The 17602-nt window shown below is 37.2% G+C and overlaps 1 protein-coding gene across 10 annotated transcripts in view; it reads right to left on the reverse strand.

Moving 5' to 3' along the window:
* The window catches only part of DIO2 (iodothyronine deiodinase 2), a 231957-nt gene that overhangs the window by 9783 nt on the left and 204572 nt on the right, over positions 1–17602 (reverse strand). For 8 of the 10 annotated variants that reach the window (XM_081290479.1, XM_081290476.1, XM_081290480.1 and 5 more), the window contains one exon: positions 2910–3184. In XM_081290479.1, the coding sequence (XP_081146605.1) occupies positions 2910–3131 (222 nt within the window). In that variant the 5' untranslated portion in view covers positions 3132–3184. The remainder of the gene's footprint in view (positions 1–2909; positions 3185–17602) is intronic. The other 2 variants (XM_081290473.1, XM_081290481.1) reach the window with 1 other exon arrangement.

A 17602-nucleotide genomic window follows, 5' to 3' on the forward strand; every position in this document is an offset into this window, starting at 1 on the left:
AAAGTTTGCTTATTGGTTGTGTTTTCTGAGTCTTTGCACACCAACACAAGGATCCAGTGTTCAGATGCAATGACACCGACTGAAGAAACTTAAATAACAAACATCTCTTACTGACTTCAGAGTCTCTCATGAGTTTCTATAGACTGACTTTTCAATCAAACTTTTGTACAGAATCCCCTCTTACCAATCCAATTTAACTTTAAATCTTGCAGTATTTTAATAAACAAGTGTTCTACTAAATTTAATTTTGTTCCCCCCCCCTTTTTTTTTAATTATATCCGTGCTGCCTCTGGTGTGGGTAAAACACAGGATCATACTTTTCATATAATTTCTTTAAATATCTTCCTACGTATCTGGCATTCCCCCACTCGGGAGAATGAAAGCTAGAAAAGGATATGTCTAATTGTATCCCACATGGACACGCCCCTCATTCTAGAAATCTCTGCTTCTGGGGTGGTAGCCTCACAATAATGCAAGTCAAAGTTGGGAAATACTGTGATGCCATCTCAGGCAGAGCCTCCTCCAGGGCCTCTAGAAACAGCCACGCCCAAAGACAGTAGCACAGATGGCAACAGCATTCCGTGAAGTAACTCAACCTGTTTGAGAGGTTCTGAGTGACCCTCAAAAGCCAATGCATCAACCACTACCCCAGTCATACTTGAAGCCAGAAAAATACTAAAATTAAGTTCAAGCTGTGTCTCAGTGTTTCCATTCATTACACACCCAGTCCAGTCTTATCTCTGGATAGTTGGTTCCTGGGGTTGCTTCTGTACATGGTAACGATGACATAAATCATTAAAAGCCTAATAACTTCAGTCATGAACTTGGCCAGTAATAAATCAGTAGGTAGAGACAAAGAATGACAGAAGAGGAAGATGCCAACCACATGCCAAAAGAATAAGCAAATCATTCAGCCTTTCCAATTTCCTAGAACATGGATAATGACATATTACAACACAACAGAACACTGTACATTAGTTAAAATATAAATAATCAAATTTATTATGGAAGCATTTGTTTACTTTCCCATTTCTATCTCACTAAGCTGCTTAGTAGGGGGAAAACTTGGTAAGTGTGATTAACATTATAGCTCCTAGAGTTGATATAATGAAGAGATGACATTTATATTAGACATATATGCACATAAGTGAAATTCTCCCAAGAAGTTTTTTTTTTTTCTTTTATAAGCAAAAGTTGATTGTATTTCCAAAAAGCAAGACTTTAATATAAGGAGATCAAGACTCTGACATTTCCATGTTATCAGCTAAGACATGCAAAATACAGAGGCAGATGAGGGAACTTCCTAATTAATAATATTTCATATGCCTGTGTACTCATCCTCCTCCAAATTCCCTGCCTTTATTAAGAGCAGAAGATAAAAGTTTCACATTCGATATGTCCATTTGTATCTGATCATTTCAGCACCTACTTGCCCACATTTTTCATCTGCCTCCACATACATGATATAAATGAGATTTTACTATTAGGACTCTGAGCATCCATTCCTATTTGCATCAAGGAATTGACATTTACTAATAAGAGTTCTTACTATTCACCTGTCTTTAGGGCAATAAATGCAAACCCTCTGCAGGTGACCTCAATAACAAAAGACATGTGTTACAGTGAAAATTCCCTAATTCACAACAGATATTCTTCTCTTGTACATTTGAGTTTTCAGTGGAACAACCCTGCCCTGACTTCTTTGCTTCTTCTATTTTCCTGGTGCAGAGCTTTATTTTTTTAGTGTTTATTTACAGAGGACTCATTCCCTTTCCCCTCTATTATTGCTGTCTCTGTTTCTGAGGTTCTGTCTGCTTTACATGTGCCACTGCATTGAACACCTGGCTTCAATATTCCTCGCAGACTCCTGATCCTGATGTCTTCTACAACATCCCCCAATACTGTTGGGGAAAACCAGGAGAGTCTCCTCTGGTAACAATGTTTTGCCAAATGAATTATCTCTTCCTAAACCCAGAGGGTCTTCAGGAGCCATCCTTGCTGAGTGTAAGTAGGGGATGGAAGCAAACTGACAAAGGCCAGGTGACCAAGCATTCCGCTTTGCCCCTTAAGATCTCAGTTGAAAATGTTCCACCAATATCTCCAAGCAGTCACGCACACCAGAATTCAGCTCTGGTTTTTCAAAAGTAGCTGGAGACAACACTCTCAGAGATAAGGCAGGCCACTAAAGCTCTAAAGCTCAAGGCAGAAGAAGGTATACTCAAGCAGATCCATCAGCTCTGACAACACTATGTTTTTACTTGGAGAAACAAAGTAAATTTGGTTTCCCTTACAAAGTCTGAATTCCTGACAGGCACTTTGCAGATCTCTCTTTTACAAACTGATAGCCAGTAACTAAGGACTCAGAAATCCCAGGCTTGCTCTTATTAACTCTCACCCCTACCAGAAACAAAGCTGCTGTGATGCTCAGTCTCACTTACCAGGAATATTTTGATGTCAATTCTCTGACAGTTTTGAACTGTCTTTCCTAAGTGCACCTCCTATCAAGCAAAGCATCAAAATTCCTGCTTTTATAAGAGCCTAACAAACGCAGCATCTCCCCTCCCCCAACATTTTCTGACTTTACCTGAAGTTATTCTAGGGGCTCAAAATCCTCTATTCCAGAATCACAGCAAGATAATAAGAACCTTTATTTAAAAGACTCGTTATTAGGTCATACAGAGTCCTGAGGGCTTAATATCTGTCACTCCCAAATTAAACCTGTGCAACAGGTGTAGAAAGTAAAGGTAGAGGCTCACTCAACCTCGCAGCACCCCTCACAGAACCACCAGGCAGGTCCCCAGATACAAGTTCACAGCTCTCACCCCAATGCCCCCTTGGCCTCCAGCCCCCAACATTCTAGCCCCCCCTGCCTAGTTGACCTAAAGAGGAGCCCTCTGGGGTCAGCTCACCTGTTTGTAGGCATCCAGGAGGAAGCTCTTCCAGACGCAGCGCAGTCCCTCTGAGGTCAGCATGCGCCGCCACTCTCCGCGAGTGGACTTGGAGCGGCTCAACAGCAACACCACGTGCTTGAGCAGAATGACCGAGTCATAGAGCGCCAGGAAGAGGCAGTTGGAGAAAAAAACTGGCAGAATTTGCAGTGTGATCAGCAAGTCTACGCTGAGGATACCCATCTTCTCTGCCTCCTGAGTCAGTCCCCTTGTGCGCTCTGGTTCCCCTTCACCCTCTTATTTAAAAGGGGGGTGGTGATGGGGGGGTGGGGGAGGTAAGGGGAAGGTGGGGGGTGGGGGGAGAAGGAGAAAAACTAAATTAAAAAGAAGCCCAAGTTGTCTCCTCTTTCAAAGAAGCAGAAATGGCAAGACCAAGTTCAGTCTCTCCAGCCCAGCAGTTGGAGTGTGCCCATCAATTCATTCAATTCGGAGCTGCTGCCTTTTTTTTTTTTTTTTTTTTCAGGATTTAAGATGTTTAAAAAAAAAAGAAACTGGCATACCCGTCCCTAATCCAGTTACCCCTGTCAGAGTCCGTTAAAGACAGGCAGCTCTACTTTCATTTCCAAGTACCTATGAGACTGTGGCAGAGACTGCAAAATTTTTCTTTAGCTTTTCATTGTCTCTATGTTCTTTAAACGTAGCCTGTTTCTTTCTTGAATTGCCAGAGTTTTTTAAAAAATGTGCTTTAAGGGTGGTTTCTTTTTCTTTCTTTACTCCGTTTTACACACAACTTTCTGTTCTTCTGCTTTTCCCAGCCTGTCTCACTCTCTCCCTTCCCCAGGAGCGAGAAGACCTGGCTCTTCTTTTCCTCACTCCTCTGGCTTTTCCTTCCTGCTATCTGTATGTGGTGCAAAACGCCTCTCTGCGCCCAGCGAGGCTCCCTGAAGCCTTTTATACATTCCCTGGCTAATTGCTGCAATAGAGAAATGAAAGCCTAATCTTGCTAAAGATCTTGACGTCATTGAGAAAGAGGGCTTTACTTTGGCCAGACTGCAGTGAATAGAAAAGCAAAACTCGACAACTTTTTTTTTTTTTTTTTTTTTTTTTTTTTTTTTTAAGAAGGGGTTGGGGAGAGACACTGGAATTTTGCTTTGTGATTTAAAGAGAGAGAGAAAAAATTATACCTTTGACAGCTTTCAAGAATGCTTTCATACTCAGGGCAGAGTCATTTAATATAATGTGTAAATTAAAGTGGTAACAATCTCTCCTATGATTATCATTATTAATTGATTAGGGGTTTTGGAAAGAAAGGATCCTGGCAGGCAGGTAGAAAAGAGAAAGACTAAGTCCAGATGCTTTTTCCTCCATTTCTTTAGAGAAATGGTATATGCTCTTTACACCTTTATACCATCACTCTGTTCTTCATTATATGTGTGACCTAGGTCCTTTAAATATTTTTGAGTCATGATCTTATTTAAGAAAATGCAAAGTGGGTTGTGAGAAGACTTTTATACTATTTGAGTACCATCACAGCATTTCTCTAAAGCTTCTTGAGGAAACTTAATACAAGTTTTCTTTTTAGTTTTACTGAAGCTTCCAATGACACACACACACACACACACACACACACACACACACACACACACAATCTTTTAGACACAGAAAGAGCTAGGTGACCCGACCTTCTCTGAGCTTTATTTTGCTTCCATGAAGATGAAATTAAAACTTTCCATTGGATGGCACTCAGATGCCATAAGGCTGAGAAATGAATGATTGGTAAGAAAGCTCTTTTCAATTCAGTACTTTCCTGCTTCTGTTAGTATAACCCCTAAGAGACCTGAAGCTTTAGGAAACCTTCCTTTGGGCTTGAAAAAAATTAAAATGTATAGATGTTTAGAGAAACTCTGGATTGGTGCAAGGCGCCACATTGACGTCAATGACTTGCCTCTCCACTGGTCTCTAGGACAGTTATTTGAACAGCTAATGCTTTAGCACCATGCCATCATTCCCACCCTATTTAGTTTTTCTTCCCCTCTTACCTAAGAAATGTTTCCTTGGAAGAAGGAGTGGCAATTCAGACACTCGGATGGAATATGAAACTTTAATTGAAAATTATCTGAGTTTTCTACTGCATAGAGCTCTTAGTAAGCATGAGCTAAGCACTGGAGGCAAACCTGTGGTCAATGCATTGCTGTATTTTGTCCCTGTGGCTAAAACCTGCAAGATCACAGGAATAATGTAAAAGCCTAGAGCAGAGGTCATCAATAGGTGGGCCCAGGGGCAAAAGTCTGCATCCAGAAGCATTTTGTTTGGTTGGCAGGGTGCTTTTTTCCTTTTTAAAAAAATAATCAAAGAAGATGCCTTTAGGTAGTCTGAGACCAGGGATTCTTGTCTGCTTTGTTCTTTGTTACCTCTTCAGCACTTAGAACAATGTTCAATGAGGATGTTGTAAATGAATGAATACATCATGCATGTGGAGGGCCTCTGCTTTGCTTCACACTAGGGGGCGCCATTCACATACAATATGAAAAGAAGCGGGGTGTCCTGGAATTGTGCGTGGCCTTTCCCAGTGACACAACCCTCACCACTCCCTACAGCCTGACTCCTTCGTTTCTGTCCTGTTTGGCCCACTATGTATTTTGGATCTCCATCCCAGGAACTAAGTTTATAGAAAAGACTTCAGAGGTTAGAAAAAAGTTAGAAACCACAGAGAAAATTTTGTCCTAGGATCTGCATACATTATTAACAAATAATATTACGTATATAACATATATTTATTCTTAAACTTCTCAATGTCTTTATGGAAGAAAAGAAAGGACAAAGAGGAGGAGGTGACAACATGGTATTTGAAGTACTATAGATGGGAAAGCTACATGTGGGTGCCAGACCAAGTCTCAGCCAACAATGACAGAAGGAGGTGTGGGCTCAGGAAATGAGGCTTCCTCTCAGTGCCCAAGCCTGAGAATCTCACCCCTCTCAGTCATTCCACTTTGTTTGAATTCAGCCAATGCTCCTCTGAGGTAGAAACTTCATCCGTTGTAAACCAAATTCCGCCTCCCTTGTCATTTGTTCTCGAGGACTGAGATATGTTTGGAAGTGGCAAACTAAGAAGAATTAGTGGGGAAATCAGAAAAGGCTTTCTTTTTTAAATGCAAAGTTCCAAGCACATCCAAACTATAAATGGTTGTAAGTCAGAATTATGATGCTGATGGATGATGTTTTTTCCTTTCCTGTTTTTCTTTTTTTCTTTTTTTTTTTTTCCTTTTTCCCCAGAAGTGTTGAAAGGCAGCTGTAAAAAATGTGAGAGCAAATAGGCACATGGCCAACCAGGTCATGTCATTTCTCAGATTTCTTCTATCATTTTTTTTTCTGAACGAATTAATAACTGAATCACAAAATTGGAAGTCACTCTTCTACCAAACAATCTGTCTGTCCAACCTTGGAAATTATAGTTCTGCAAAGTTAATTCTCATTTTATATGTGGTTCACAGTTGCTTGTCATAATTATTAATATTATTTAGCACTTTGATCTTCAAGTAATTTTATACTCAATAACAAAATAATCATAAGGTAACAAAGTGGCTGAGCATGGTTGGAGAATCAACTGGGTATGGGATATTTTCCCAAATTCTACACCAAATTTTTCTCTTTTAACTGTCTTATGGGTCCTTGTCCTTGCTCTGAGAATCACAACTCTTACCAAAAGGAGTCCATTGGTAATCTTATGTTCTAAAATGCAAAGGATTTGACACCTGTTTTATTAAACACCTGTTCAACATTGCCCCAACCCAAATTCCTTGTTTACATTTCATATGACCATTTAACAGGTTCGGATATCTTCTTGATCATGTGAGTGTCCTCAGTCATCTACATTGTAATGACCTAAACACAAGCCAACATGTGGCATGCTGGTTGTATTTTCCCCTATAATGATGTATACCGGTTTGAAATGCCTAAAAGAGACAGCCCAGGGCAAAATGCTTTAGATTTGTAGAATCATTTTTTTTTCCTCTTAATAAGAAAATATCATATTCTACCATTGCCTCCTTCAGGGGCAAAAGTAATAAATGGTGAGTTTTTCTCTAGTCTACTTACTTCCTGAGTCTTAAAGTAAGACTGAGGAAATGCAGTGAGCTCATAGCGGACTTGAAAGTTTCCAACATGGCAGCTCCCACCTTTTATTTATTTATTTATTTATTTATTTATTTATTTATTTATTGGTTGTTCAAAACCTTACAAAGCTCTTGACACATATTTCATGCATTAGCTACAAGGGAGTCAGCTCCCACCTTTATATGTAAAAGAGCAGCCAAAGAATTCTGTTCATTCTGTGCTTTTTCAAACAGTCTTAGTTCCATATAATTTTATTCCTTCTCACTCAAATGATTCTCCAATACATAAGGAAAAAAAATTGGTGTTTCATTTTTACTTTATAAAAAACTTTGTAGAATAAATACAATAATTTTAACTCCTAAAATGTCTGGAAAAGACAGGCGTGGTTACTGGACATACCCTGCAAGCTAGTGCAGCTCTTATCAGAGAAAAGAATCACAAACTGTACAACCTTCTGCCTGATTGTGCCCGAGAGGGAGTTGTGATGAAAGGTTTATACCACAACTACTGAATCACTCCAAATTCCCCGTGGGCCCATCCATTCTGCAAACACAGCCGTGTTCCCTGCCTTGTGGTGAAAGGAGAAGCTCAATGGATAAAACACACAATCCCAGAGTAAACGCTGACACACCTTGAGCAAAGCAACTTGGGGCTGAGGCAGAGAAGGCGGGCGCTGTGGGAGGCAGGAGCTCTCTCCCCACAGCACTTCTCGAGCTCCTGGCAGGCAGGCGCTGGCAGAGGGCACAATCCCAGTATTATTGCATTCTTCCCTCAGGAACTGTGGCTGCTCTTTTTCCAGGCCACCTACTGGTAAGCAGAGGAAGGGGAAAAAAAAAAAAAGAGGGTGGTGGGGGCCGATGAAGAGAGAAGGGGAAATAAAGATGGAAAGGAAGAAGAAAGAGGAAAGATGCAACCAATTGCTGGTGGAGGCGGCCTGCAAGAGAGCCCATTGGTGCCAGTTGTGGTGAGCCTTTCTGTGAGGAAGAGAACTGTCCAGAACCTGGATGGCGGGCACCACTTCATTTCACAAAGTCCACTGAACAGACAAGAGCTTTCATCTGCCATTGACCTGGTTTGGATCAAAATTGATGGCCACTCCTCACCCCCTAGCTCCCCACACCTGTCCAGGTGCCATCAGGCTCTCTCGAGTGTTAGTTTGAAAATAATTTATTAACCTCTAGAGACACCAGAGTTGGAATGCATGGGGACAAGGAGGTTGCTGGAAAATGGAGCAGAAGAGGATTCCGTAATGTTCTACCTGGTACTTTCTTTCCAGACAAAGAAACCTCAGAATGACAACTGAACACATTTTTTTTTTTCTGAAGATATGACTCAATCTCTTCCTTCTCCCTACATCTTTGACCCAATACAGTAAACCAAAGGAAACTGGTCAAAAATGGTTATCAATTTTGGAACAACTTTTCCCTTACCTTATTTCATTCCATAGCTCATAGGAAACCACCAGATGATGTTCAGTTTTAAAATAAAGTAGGTCATTCTTTATAAATGGCTTTACAGCCGCCCTTAAAAAATCACTTATGCATGACTTAACTTAGATGCTGAGTCTACGAACACAGAGCATGACAAAATATATTAAGATACATGCTGGCTCATGCCATTCCAGAGGTAATGGCGTAGGTTATTCTTAATAAAAGCAAAGGATGCCACACCTCCTCTCTTAAGAATCTGTAGAAACTAATGTACAGAGGAAATAAACTAGATGTTCTCTTCCAACTTCAGTGGAGATGGCGAAGCTAATAGAATTAACTGTAGCATGGAAACTTCATGTTTGGTAAAACACCTGCAATGAGGATGATTGTGCAATGTGGTCTGTTACAAAGGGAGGTTATGAAAATGTTATCAAGGTATCTCAAGGTAGAGAGGAGGGCTAATAAGATAATCTCTCCGAACCCCTCTCAGTGTATGGTGCCATTAAGATAATGGTTTAGAATAGGTTGCTATATAACACATTTATAAAACCATGCACTGGGCTAATGACAGAATACCACATGCACAAATGATAGTTCTCTTGCCATTTCAATTTTAAAGACTAATTTTTTTTATCAGATTAAGTGCATCGTGCTTTTCTAAGGCATGGCAGAAAAGAATTAGTGTGACTTCCAAAGAAAAAATATAATGCATGAAATTCAAATGTAATTTTAAAGCTGGTCTCATTTATTAGATGGACACGAGGAGTCTTTGATCAAGATATAACCACTTAGCTAAATGATTATTTTCAAAATAGATGTATAAACAAATTCCTGAATAGTCACAGTTTGATTTCTCAGAGGAATTTTCTGTCATGTTTTAAAGATTCTAAATCTGCCTTCCCAAAATAAAACCAATACAATTTATGATTTTCATATCAGTAATGGACTAAAAGATACACAAATCTAAGACCTCAAACAGCTCAGAGTAAATATTTGTGTTGCTTCCTGGAAAATGGTAAATAATAATAGCTCACTCAGCAATTTGGCATTCACTTCTTATCAAGAAATGTCATGTTCTGATGGACTTCAATCATAGGACACAATCAACTTCTGAGGTCAGACATGCCCAGATGACCAGAAACAAACTTCTAGTTTTATTTTAGTGCCTGTAAAATGGATCTAAAATGTTTTCTCATGTTTATTCCACATTGATGGGTAATATAGTCAGATTTATACAAAACTGAGCTTTGTTTGGAAAGTACCAAAATAAAAATCCATCTTGAGTGATAAGTTTATTCAGACTTATCATAGTCAATAAATTGCTTCAGGAAAAAGAAATTTAAAAAATTGTAAAAAAATAAAAAACAAAACCTAGTTTCTACAAGCCAGGTAAGATTCTAGTATGAATTATCAACCTGCTTTTCATAACCTGATAAAAATTTTGGACATCGTATAAAACAGGAAGGATTGCCTGTAATTGGAAATAAATATTAGGAATTGGTACTATACCCAAAGAACAATAGTCAGCCTGAATCTTTGCCTAACCCAACTCAGAACTGCAGCTGATTGGAAGAACCTGATAGGCAGGTTCCTTGACTCTAAATTATCTACCATGTAACATTCCCTCTGTCTTCCACTATTCTAGGGAGAAAAGAAATAAAAGCTGCCCACATAGCCCTGACGAGAAAATGATTGTTCTTCTAAATTTCCTGGACCAGAAAGGAATAGAAAAAAGTTTCAAAAATAAAGGAGGAAAACCACTGACATTTTAACAAACAATGCACTTGTCAAACTGAAGTATAAACAAAATTTAATGCCTGTCAATGTTTTTGGTACTGCTTTCATCCTCTTAATGAGATTCTTTTATTCCTCCCACACAGAAATGGAACCTTAGAACTATGGATCTCAGGGCCCCCATGTAGCTCAGTGGGAAAGTGCAAGCTGAGCAAGCTCGGGGCCTTGGGTTCATCCCCCAACACCTGCCCCCAAATAACTATAGAACTCAAAAGAGCTCTAAAGACTATATTCATGCATGAGAGAATGATTCTTCTAGGAGGAATTAGTAGGAAGTGTGGGGAGGGAGAGGCAAGGGAGAAAGATGGAAGGTGGGACTGGACATAGACATAATAAGAATAGAGGGAGATAGAATAAGAATAGAGGGCCAAGGGCAATCATAAATAGCATTTGATTGCCTTAGGCACAACAGGTGCTAAGTAAATATAAAGAATGTCAAGGTTAGTCCAATAAAAGGACATGAAGTTAGAAGTCAGTATGCCAAATATTTTCCCTTTTTAAATGTAGCCCTAATGTAAGAAGTTGGGATATGTGAAAAACAGGATCAGAAAAAAAGTTAACATATCTGTTTATGTTATAAAATCAGCTCAAAATCACCCAATGAATTAGCCACTAAATGACACTTGTTAAACCATCCACTTAACGACAAAACTTTGTTGAAACCTAAAAGAGTTAATCATGATGCTAGCTCTTGATCCCTGACCTCAAAAAAATTCTTCAGAGTCCAGTAGAGGGAGACAGGTATGTGAACTCAAGAAGGTAACACAGTGTTAAATGTGGTATAATTGGATAACAAGATACAGTTAGGCAAAAGGAAAGAACTAACCAATACTATGTGAGGCAAGAGTAAAGAAGGGGTTAATGAAGATTATACACGCAAATAAATACAGAATCAAATTCATTCATGTGGTATTTTAAACAATGGTTTCTTTTTTTTTTAAACAAATAACATTTATTGAGTTAATTTTTTTTCTGGTTTAAATATAAAGACATATTGGTTAATCATTCCAAACTATAATAAACATTCTGCTATTCAAGGAGACAAAAATAAAAAAGTAGAAAGAAAAGAATTTGATCTAGGTACATATTTTACTTGTTTAGTTATTCATTTCTTTTTTTACTTTATGTATTTTTAATATTTTAATTTGTTTTAATTAGTTATACATGACAGTAGAATATATTTATGCACTTTGATATATCATACATAGATGGGATGTAATTTCTCATTTTTCTGAGTGTACATGTTGCAGCATCACATTGGTCATGTAGTCACATATATACATACAATAATGATGTCTGTTTCATTCTACTATCTTTTCTATCCCCACATCCCCTCCCCTATCCTCCCATCACTTCCCTCAATCTAATCTAAAGTAATACTATTCTTTCCTAGTGCCCCTGCCTTATTGTGAATTAGAGAAAATATATAAGATAAAACATTCAACCTTTGGTTTTGTAGGATTGGCTTATTTCACTTAGCATGATGTTCTCCAAGTTAACCATTTACTGGCAAATGCCATAATTTTACTCTTCTTTAAAGCTGAGTAATATTCCATTGAGTATATCTACAAAATTTTCTTTATTCCTTCATCTATTGAGGGACACTTAGGTTGGTTCCATAGTCTAGCTATTGTGAATTGAGCTTCTATAAATATTGATGTGGCTGCATCACTATAGTATGCTGATTTTAAGTGATTTGGGTATAAACCAAGGAGTGGAATAACGGGGTCAAATGGTGGTTCCATTCTCAGTTTTCTGAGGAATCTCCATACTGCTTTCCATAGTGGTTTCACCAATTTGCAGTCCCACCAGCAGTGTATATCTTTTTCACCACATCCTTGCTAACATTTATTGTTGCCTGTATTCTTAATGATTGCCATTCTGACTGGAGTGAGATGAAATCTTCAGAGTAGTTTTGATTTGCATTTCTCTAATTGCTAGAGATGTTGAAAACTTTTTCATATATTTGTTGATCAATTGTATTTCTTCCTCTATAAAGTGTCTGTTCAGTTCCTTAGCCCATTTATTGATTGGGTTATTTATTGTTGGGCTTTTTTTTTTTCGGTGTTAAGTTTTTTAAGTTCTTTATCTATCCTAGAGATTAATGCTTTACTGGAGATGCATGTGGTAAAGATTTTTTCCCAATCTGTAGGTTCTCTCCTCACATTCATTAATTGTTTCCTTTGCTGAGGAGAAGTGTTTTAATTTGAATCCATCCCGTTTATTGATTCTTGATTTTACTTCTTGTGCTTTAGGAGTCTTGTTAAGGGAGTCAGATCCTAGGCTGACGTGCTGAAGATTTGGGCCATTTTTTCTTCTCTTAGCTGTAGGATCTCTGTTCTAGTGCCTAAGTCTTTGATCCACTTTGAGTTGATTTTTGTACAGGGTGAGAGATAGAGGTTTAATTTCATTTTGCTACATATGGATTTCCAGTTTTGCCAGCACAATTTGTTGAAGAGGCTATCTTTTCTCCAGTGAATGTTTTTGGCACCCTCATCTAGTATGAGATAACTGTATTTATGTGGGTTTGTCTCTGTGTCCACTATTCTGCACCATTGGTCTACAAGTCTATTTTGGTGCCAATACCATGCTGTTTTTTGTTACTATTGCTCTGTAATATAGTTTAAAGTCTGCTATTGTGATGCCTCCTTCTTCACTTTTCTTGCTAAGGATTGCTTTGGCTATTCTGGGTCTCTAATTTTTTAAAATAAATTTCATGATTGCTTTTTCTATTTTTATGAAAAATGTCATTGGGATTTTTAATAGGAATTGCATTAAATTAAATCTGTATATTGCTTTTGGTAGTATGGCCATTTTGGCCTAAATTCATCAATCAAAAGACATAGACTAGCAGATTGGATTAAAAAGTAAGACCCAATAATATGCTGTCTTCAAGAGACTCACCTCATAGGCAAAGACATCCACAGGCTAAAGGTGAAAGAATGGGAAAAAACTTATCACTCATATGGATTGTATAGACAAGCAGGGGTTTCCATTCTCATTTCAGATAAAGTAGACTTCAAACAAAAATTGATCAGAAGAGACAAAGAAGGACATTTCATACTTCTCAAGGGAAGTATATATAAGCAGGACATAATAATTAAGCATCTATGTACATCAAACAAACCCTTTTCAATTTCAAGAGTCAAATAGACCACAATACAATAATACTGGGTGACTTTAACACACATCTCTTACTACTGGATAGATATTGCAAACAAAAACTAAATAAAAAAACTATAGAATTAAAAAGTATAATCAATAATTTAGACTTAACAGACAAATATAGAATATTTCATCCATCAATGAGCAAATATACCTTCTTCTCATCAGAACATGGCTCCTTCTCTAAAATAGACCATATCTTATGCCACAAAGCAACTTTTAGTAAATACAAAAACCAGAAATAATACCCTGCATTCTATCAGACCAAAATGGAATGAATTAGAAATCAGCGATAAAATAAAAAATAGAAGATACCGTAACAAATGGATACTAAATAATACACAGTTGAATGATAAATGGATAGTAGAATAAATCAAGATGAACTAAATTCTTTGAGGTAAATGAGAACACTGATACAATATATCAAAAATCTCTGGGACACTATGAAGGCAATACTAAGAGGAAAGTTTATTGCATGGAGTTCATTTCTTCAAAAAAGAAAAGGTCAACAAATAAATATCCTAACACTACATCTCAAAAACCTTAAAAAAAAGAAGAAGAAATCAACACCCAAAGCAGTAGAAGACAGGAAATATTTAAAATCAGAGCTGAAATCAATGAAACCGAAACAAAAGAAACAATTGAAAAAATTGACAAATCAAAAAGTTGACTCTTTGAAAAAATAAAAAAAATAGATAAACTCCTGGTCATGCTAACAGACAGAAAAAGAGAGAAAACTCAAATTACTAAAATACAAGATGAAGAAGGAAATATCACAATGGACACATCTGAAATACAGAAGATAATTAGAAACTCTAATAAAATAGAAAGTATCAAAGACATCAACAAATTTCTAGAAACATAACCTACCCAAACTGAATGAGGTCATACAGGATTTAAACAGATCAATTTCAAGTAATGAAATAGAAAACTCCATCAAAAGCCTACCAACCAAGAAAAGTCCAGGATCAGATGGATTCTCAGCCAAGTTCTACAAGACTTTTAAAGAAGAATTAACACCAATACTCCTCAAAGTATTCCATGAAATAGAAATACTCCTCAAAGTATTCCATGAAATAGAAAAGGAGGGAACCCTTCCAAACTCATTCTATGGAGCTAATATCACCCTGATACCAAAACCAGACAAAGACACATCAAGGAAAGAAAACTTCAGACCAATATCTCTAATGAACATAGATGCAAAATTTTTCAATAAAATTCTGGAAAATCGCATACAAAAACATATTAAAAAGATAGTGCACCATGATCAAGTGGGACTTATCCCAGGGATACAGGGTTGATTTAACATATGGAAATCAATAAACATAATTCATCATATTAATAGACTTAAAAACAAGAATCATATGATCATCTTAATAGATTCAGAAAAAGCATTTGACAAAATAACAGCATACCTTCATGTTCAAAACACTAGAAAAACTAAGGGTAGTAGGAACATATCTCAACATTGTAAAAGCTATATATGCTAAACCCAAGGGCAGCATCATTCTATATGGAGAAAAATTGAAAGCATTCCCACTAAAACCTGGAACAATACAAGGCTATCCTCTTTCACCACTTCTATTCAACATCATCCTTGAAACTCTAGCCAGAGTAATTAGACAAAAGAAAGAAATTAAAGTGATACAAATAGGTAAAGAAGAATTCAAACTATCACTATTTGTTGATGACATGATCCTATACCTAGAAGATCCAAAAAAATTCCACCAGAAAACTTCTAGAACTAGTAAATGAAGTCAGCCAAGTAGCAGGATATAAAATCAACACCTATAAATCAAATGCATTCCTATACATCAGTGATGGATCCACTAAAAGAGAAATTAGGAAAACCACTCCATTCACAATAGCCTCAAAAAAAAAAAAAAACCCTTGGGAATCAATCTAACAAAAGAGGTAAAAGACCTCTACAATGAAAACTACAGAACACTAAAGAAAGAAATTGAAGAAGACCTCAGACAATCGAAATATCTCCCATGCTCCTGGATAGGCAGAATTAATATTGTCAGGATGGCCATACTACCAAAAGCTTTAAACAATGGTTTCTTAATACATCTATGTTTGTAACATTTTATCATAAATCTCTGTTAGAACTTATATGGTATTTTTTGACCTTAGAATATAAGTTATTTAGGAATGGATAACCTTCAGTGAAAAACATAAATTTTACAGACAAAATGAAAGAAGTTTGTTTAATACTTTGTTTTCACAGATCCTATCAGTAATAGCAAGGAATAGAGACCTGGGGATATTCATTCTTTACTTTCCAATTGATGGACAATTAGAAGATGTAAGTTTAGTCACTTTTAGGACCTACACATTATGGATATGCCATGAAAACCAGGATACAGTTCTTTGCAATGCTGCCGACTTCTAGTTAAAGAGCACTTTAATGACTGGTAGGAACAACAGCAGTGACTGGATCAAGTTCTAGTTCTTCACAATGCAATGTTGAGCAGCTCTTTTCATTTTGTAGTTGGCCAGGTACCAAGGCATGCTCATAAAACACTCTGAGATTCCAAATTAACAACTAGATATCAGTATAGCCTTTGAAACCTTTATGCTTCTGTGGGGTGGAAGAGAATGCACCTGCTAACTCAGAATGACTTTAATCCAAATTCCCATCTTCCAGTTCAGCTCATTGTACAGCTCAGGGCACCTCTCTTGTTTCATTAAGTGAAATGGTTATTACCTTTGTCCCCTTATAACAAATCACTCTTAGGTGTGTGGGAAATAGGATTAGAGACATTGAGGATGTTCACTCTTGGAAAATTGCAAGAGGCCATCTTTAAAAAAAAATGTAGAAATTAAGATTTTATGTGGGCCAGGCATGGTGGTGCACGCCTGTAATCCCAGCTGCTTGGGAGACTGAGACTGGAGGATCACGAGTTCGAAGCCAACCTCAGCAACAGTGAGGCACTAAGCAACTCAGTGAGACCCTGCCTCTAAATGAAATACAAAATAGGGCTGGGGATGTAGCTCAGTGGTGGAGTGCCCCTGAGTTCCATCCCTGATACAAAAAAAAAAAAAAAAGACTTAAGGAATAAAGAGCCTATGATATGTTTGCATAATGAACATTCTTTTTTCCATATATAGGGTATAGATTTCTATTGGGAAATCATTAAATACTGGGATTAAAAAATTTAATTATGGAAAAATTCTAACATATGTAAAAGTAGAAAGAAGGATGAAGGAGTCGCTTAGCTTCAACAAATGTAAAGTCACGATCAGTCTCATCTCTACTACCCCTAACCACCTCCTACTTCCTGTATAATTTTAAAAGAGGTTCCAATAAAGCTTTTAATATTCCAAAAAGATGCATAATTTTTAACCAGAAAGCACCATATAAATTATCTTGCTAATTGATTGATTTTCTTATATAAATCCTTTATCTCTCTTTGACAATCTGCTGTCAAGCTGCTAAGAAATAAATTTAAAAAGTAGAAATTTCTCTTTACCACTTCTGAGTTAGTAAACAATCTTTTGTTTGAGTACCTTTATGTTACAGCAATAGGTGATATTAAAACATGCATAGATAATAAAGCTGCAATTTTTCATCAATGATTGAACAACAGTCATTTCCTTTTTCCTACTCATTTTAATGATATGCAGTACACATGCTGACTCAGAATGAGATTGCTTTTTAAATTATGACACGGTCTCAGTTTACTCATTTGCATCCTCCCCAACAGGCATGTACCACAAGGTATGATGTGAATCACCAACTAGGTCATAGGACCCTTCAGAGAGAAGCAAATGATAAGAATTTTCGGGTAAGTTATCAATACCAAGCTAATGTGTTTCTCAATGTCAAATTTCTCATAGGGAAACTTCATTGATAGAAGAAAATCATAGAATTGACTATAAAATCAAATATCTCATGAATATAAAACTTAACTTCGCAATGAAATCCATAACAATAGGTCTGTAGTGTGCCTTATTCTCTGAAGTCATTCATTCTCCCCCTCCTTGAATCATCAAACTTTCCCCACATGTAATATAATCTCTTCTATTAGAGATCCAGCATCTTCTCAACTACTTACCATTCCTGAACAACCCCCAGCCCAACAAGTGATGAATGGACGTTTTGGAGGGTTTATGGGAAATGTAATATTCTTTCTCTGTATCACTGATCAATAAGGGAGAGGTGGAGGTGGGGGGAGAAGTGTGTGTATCTACTTGCTTCTCTGCAAT

The sequence above is a fragment of the Spermophilus citellus genome, assembly GCF_964194105.1.
Source record: "Spermophilus citellus genome assembly, chromosome: 4".
Taxonomy (NCBI): Eukaryota; Metazoa; Chordata; class Mammalia; order Rodentia; family Sciuridae; genus Spermophilus; species Spermophilus citellus.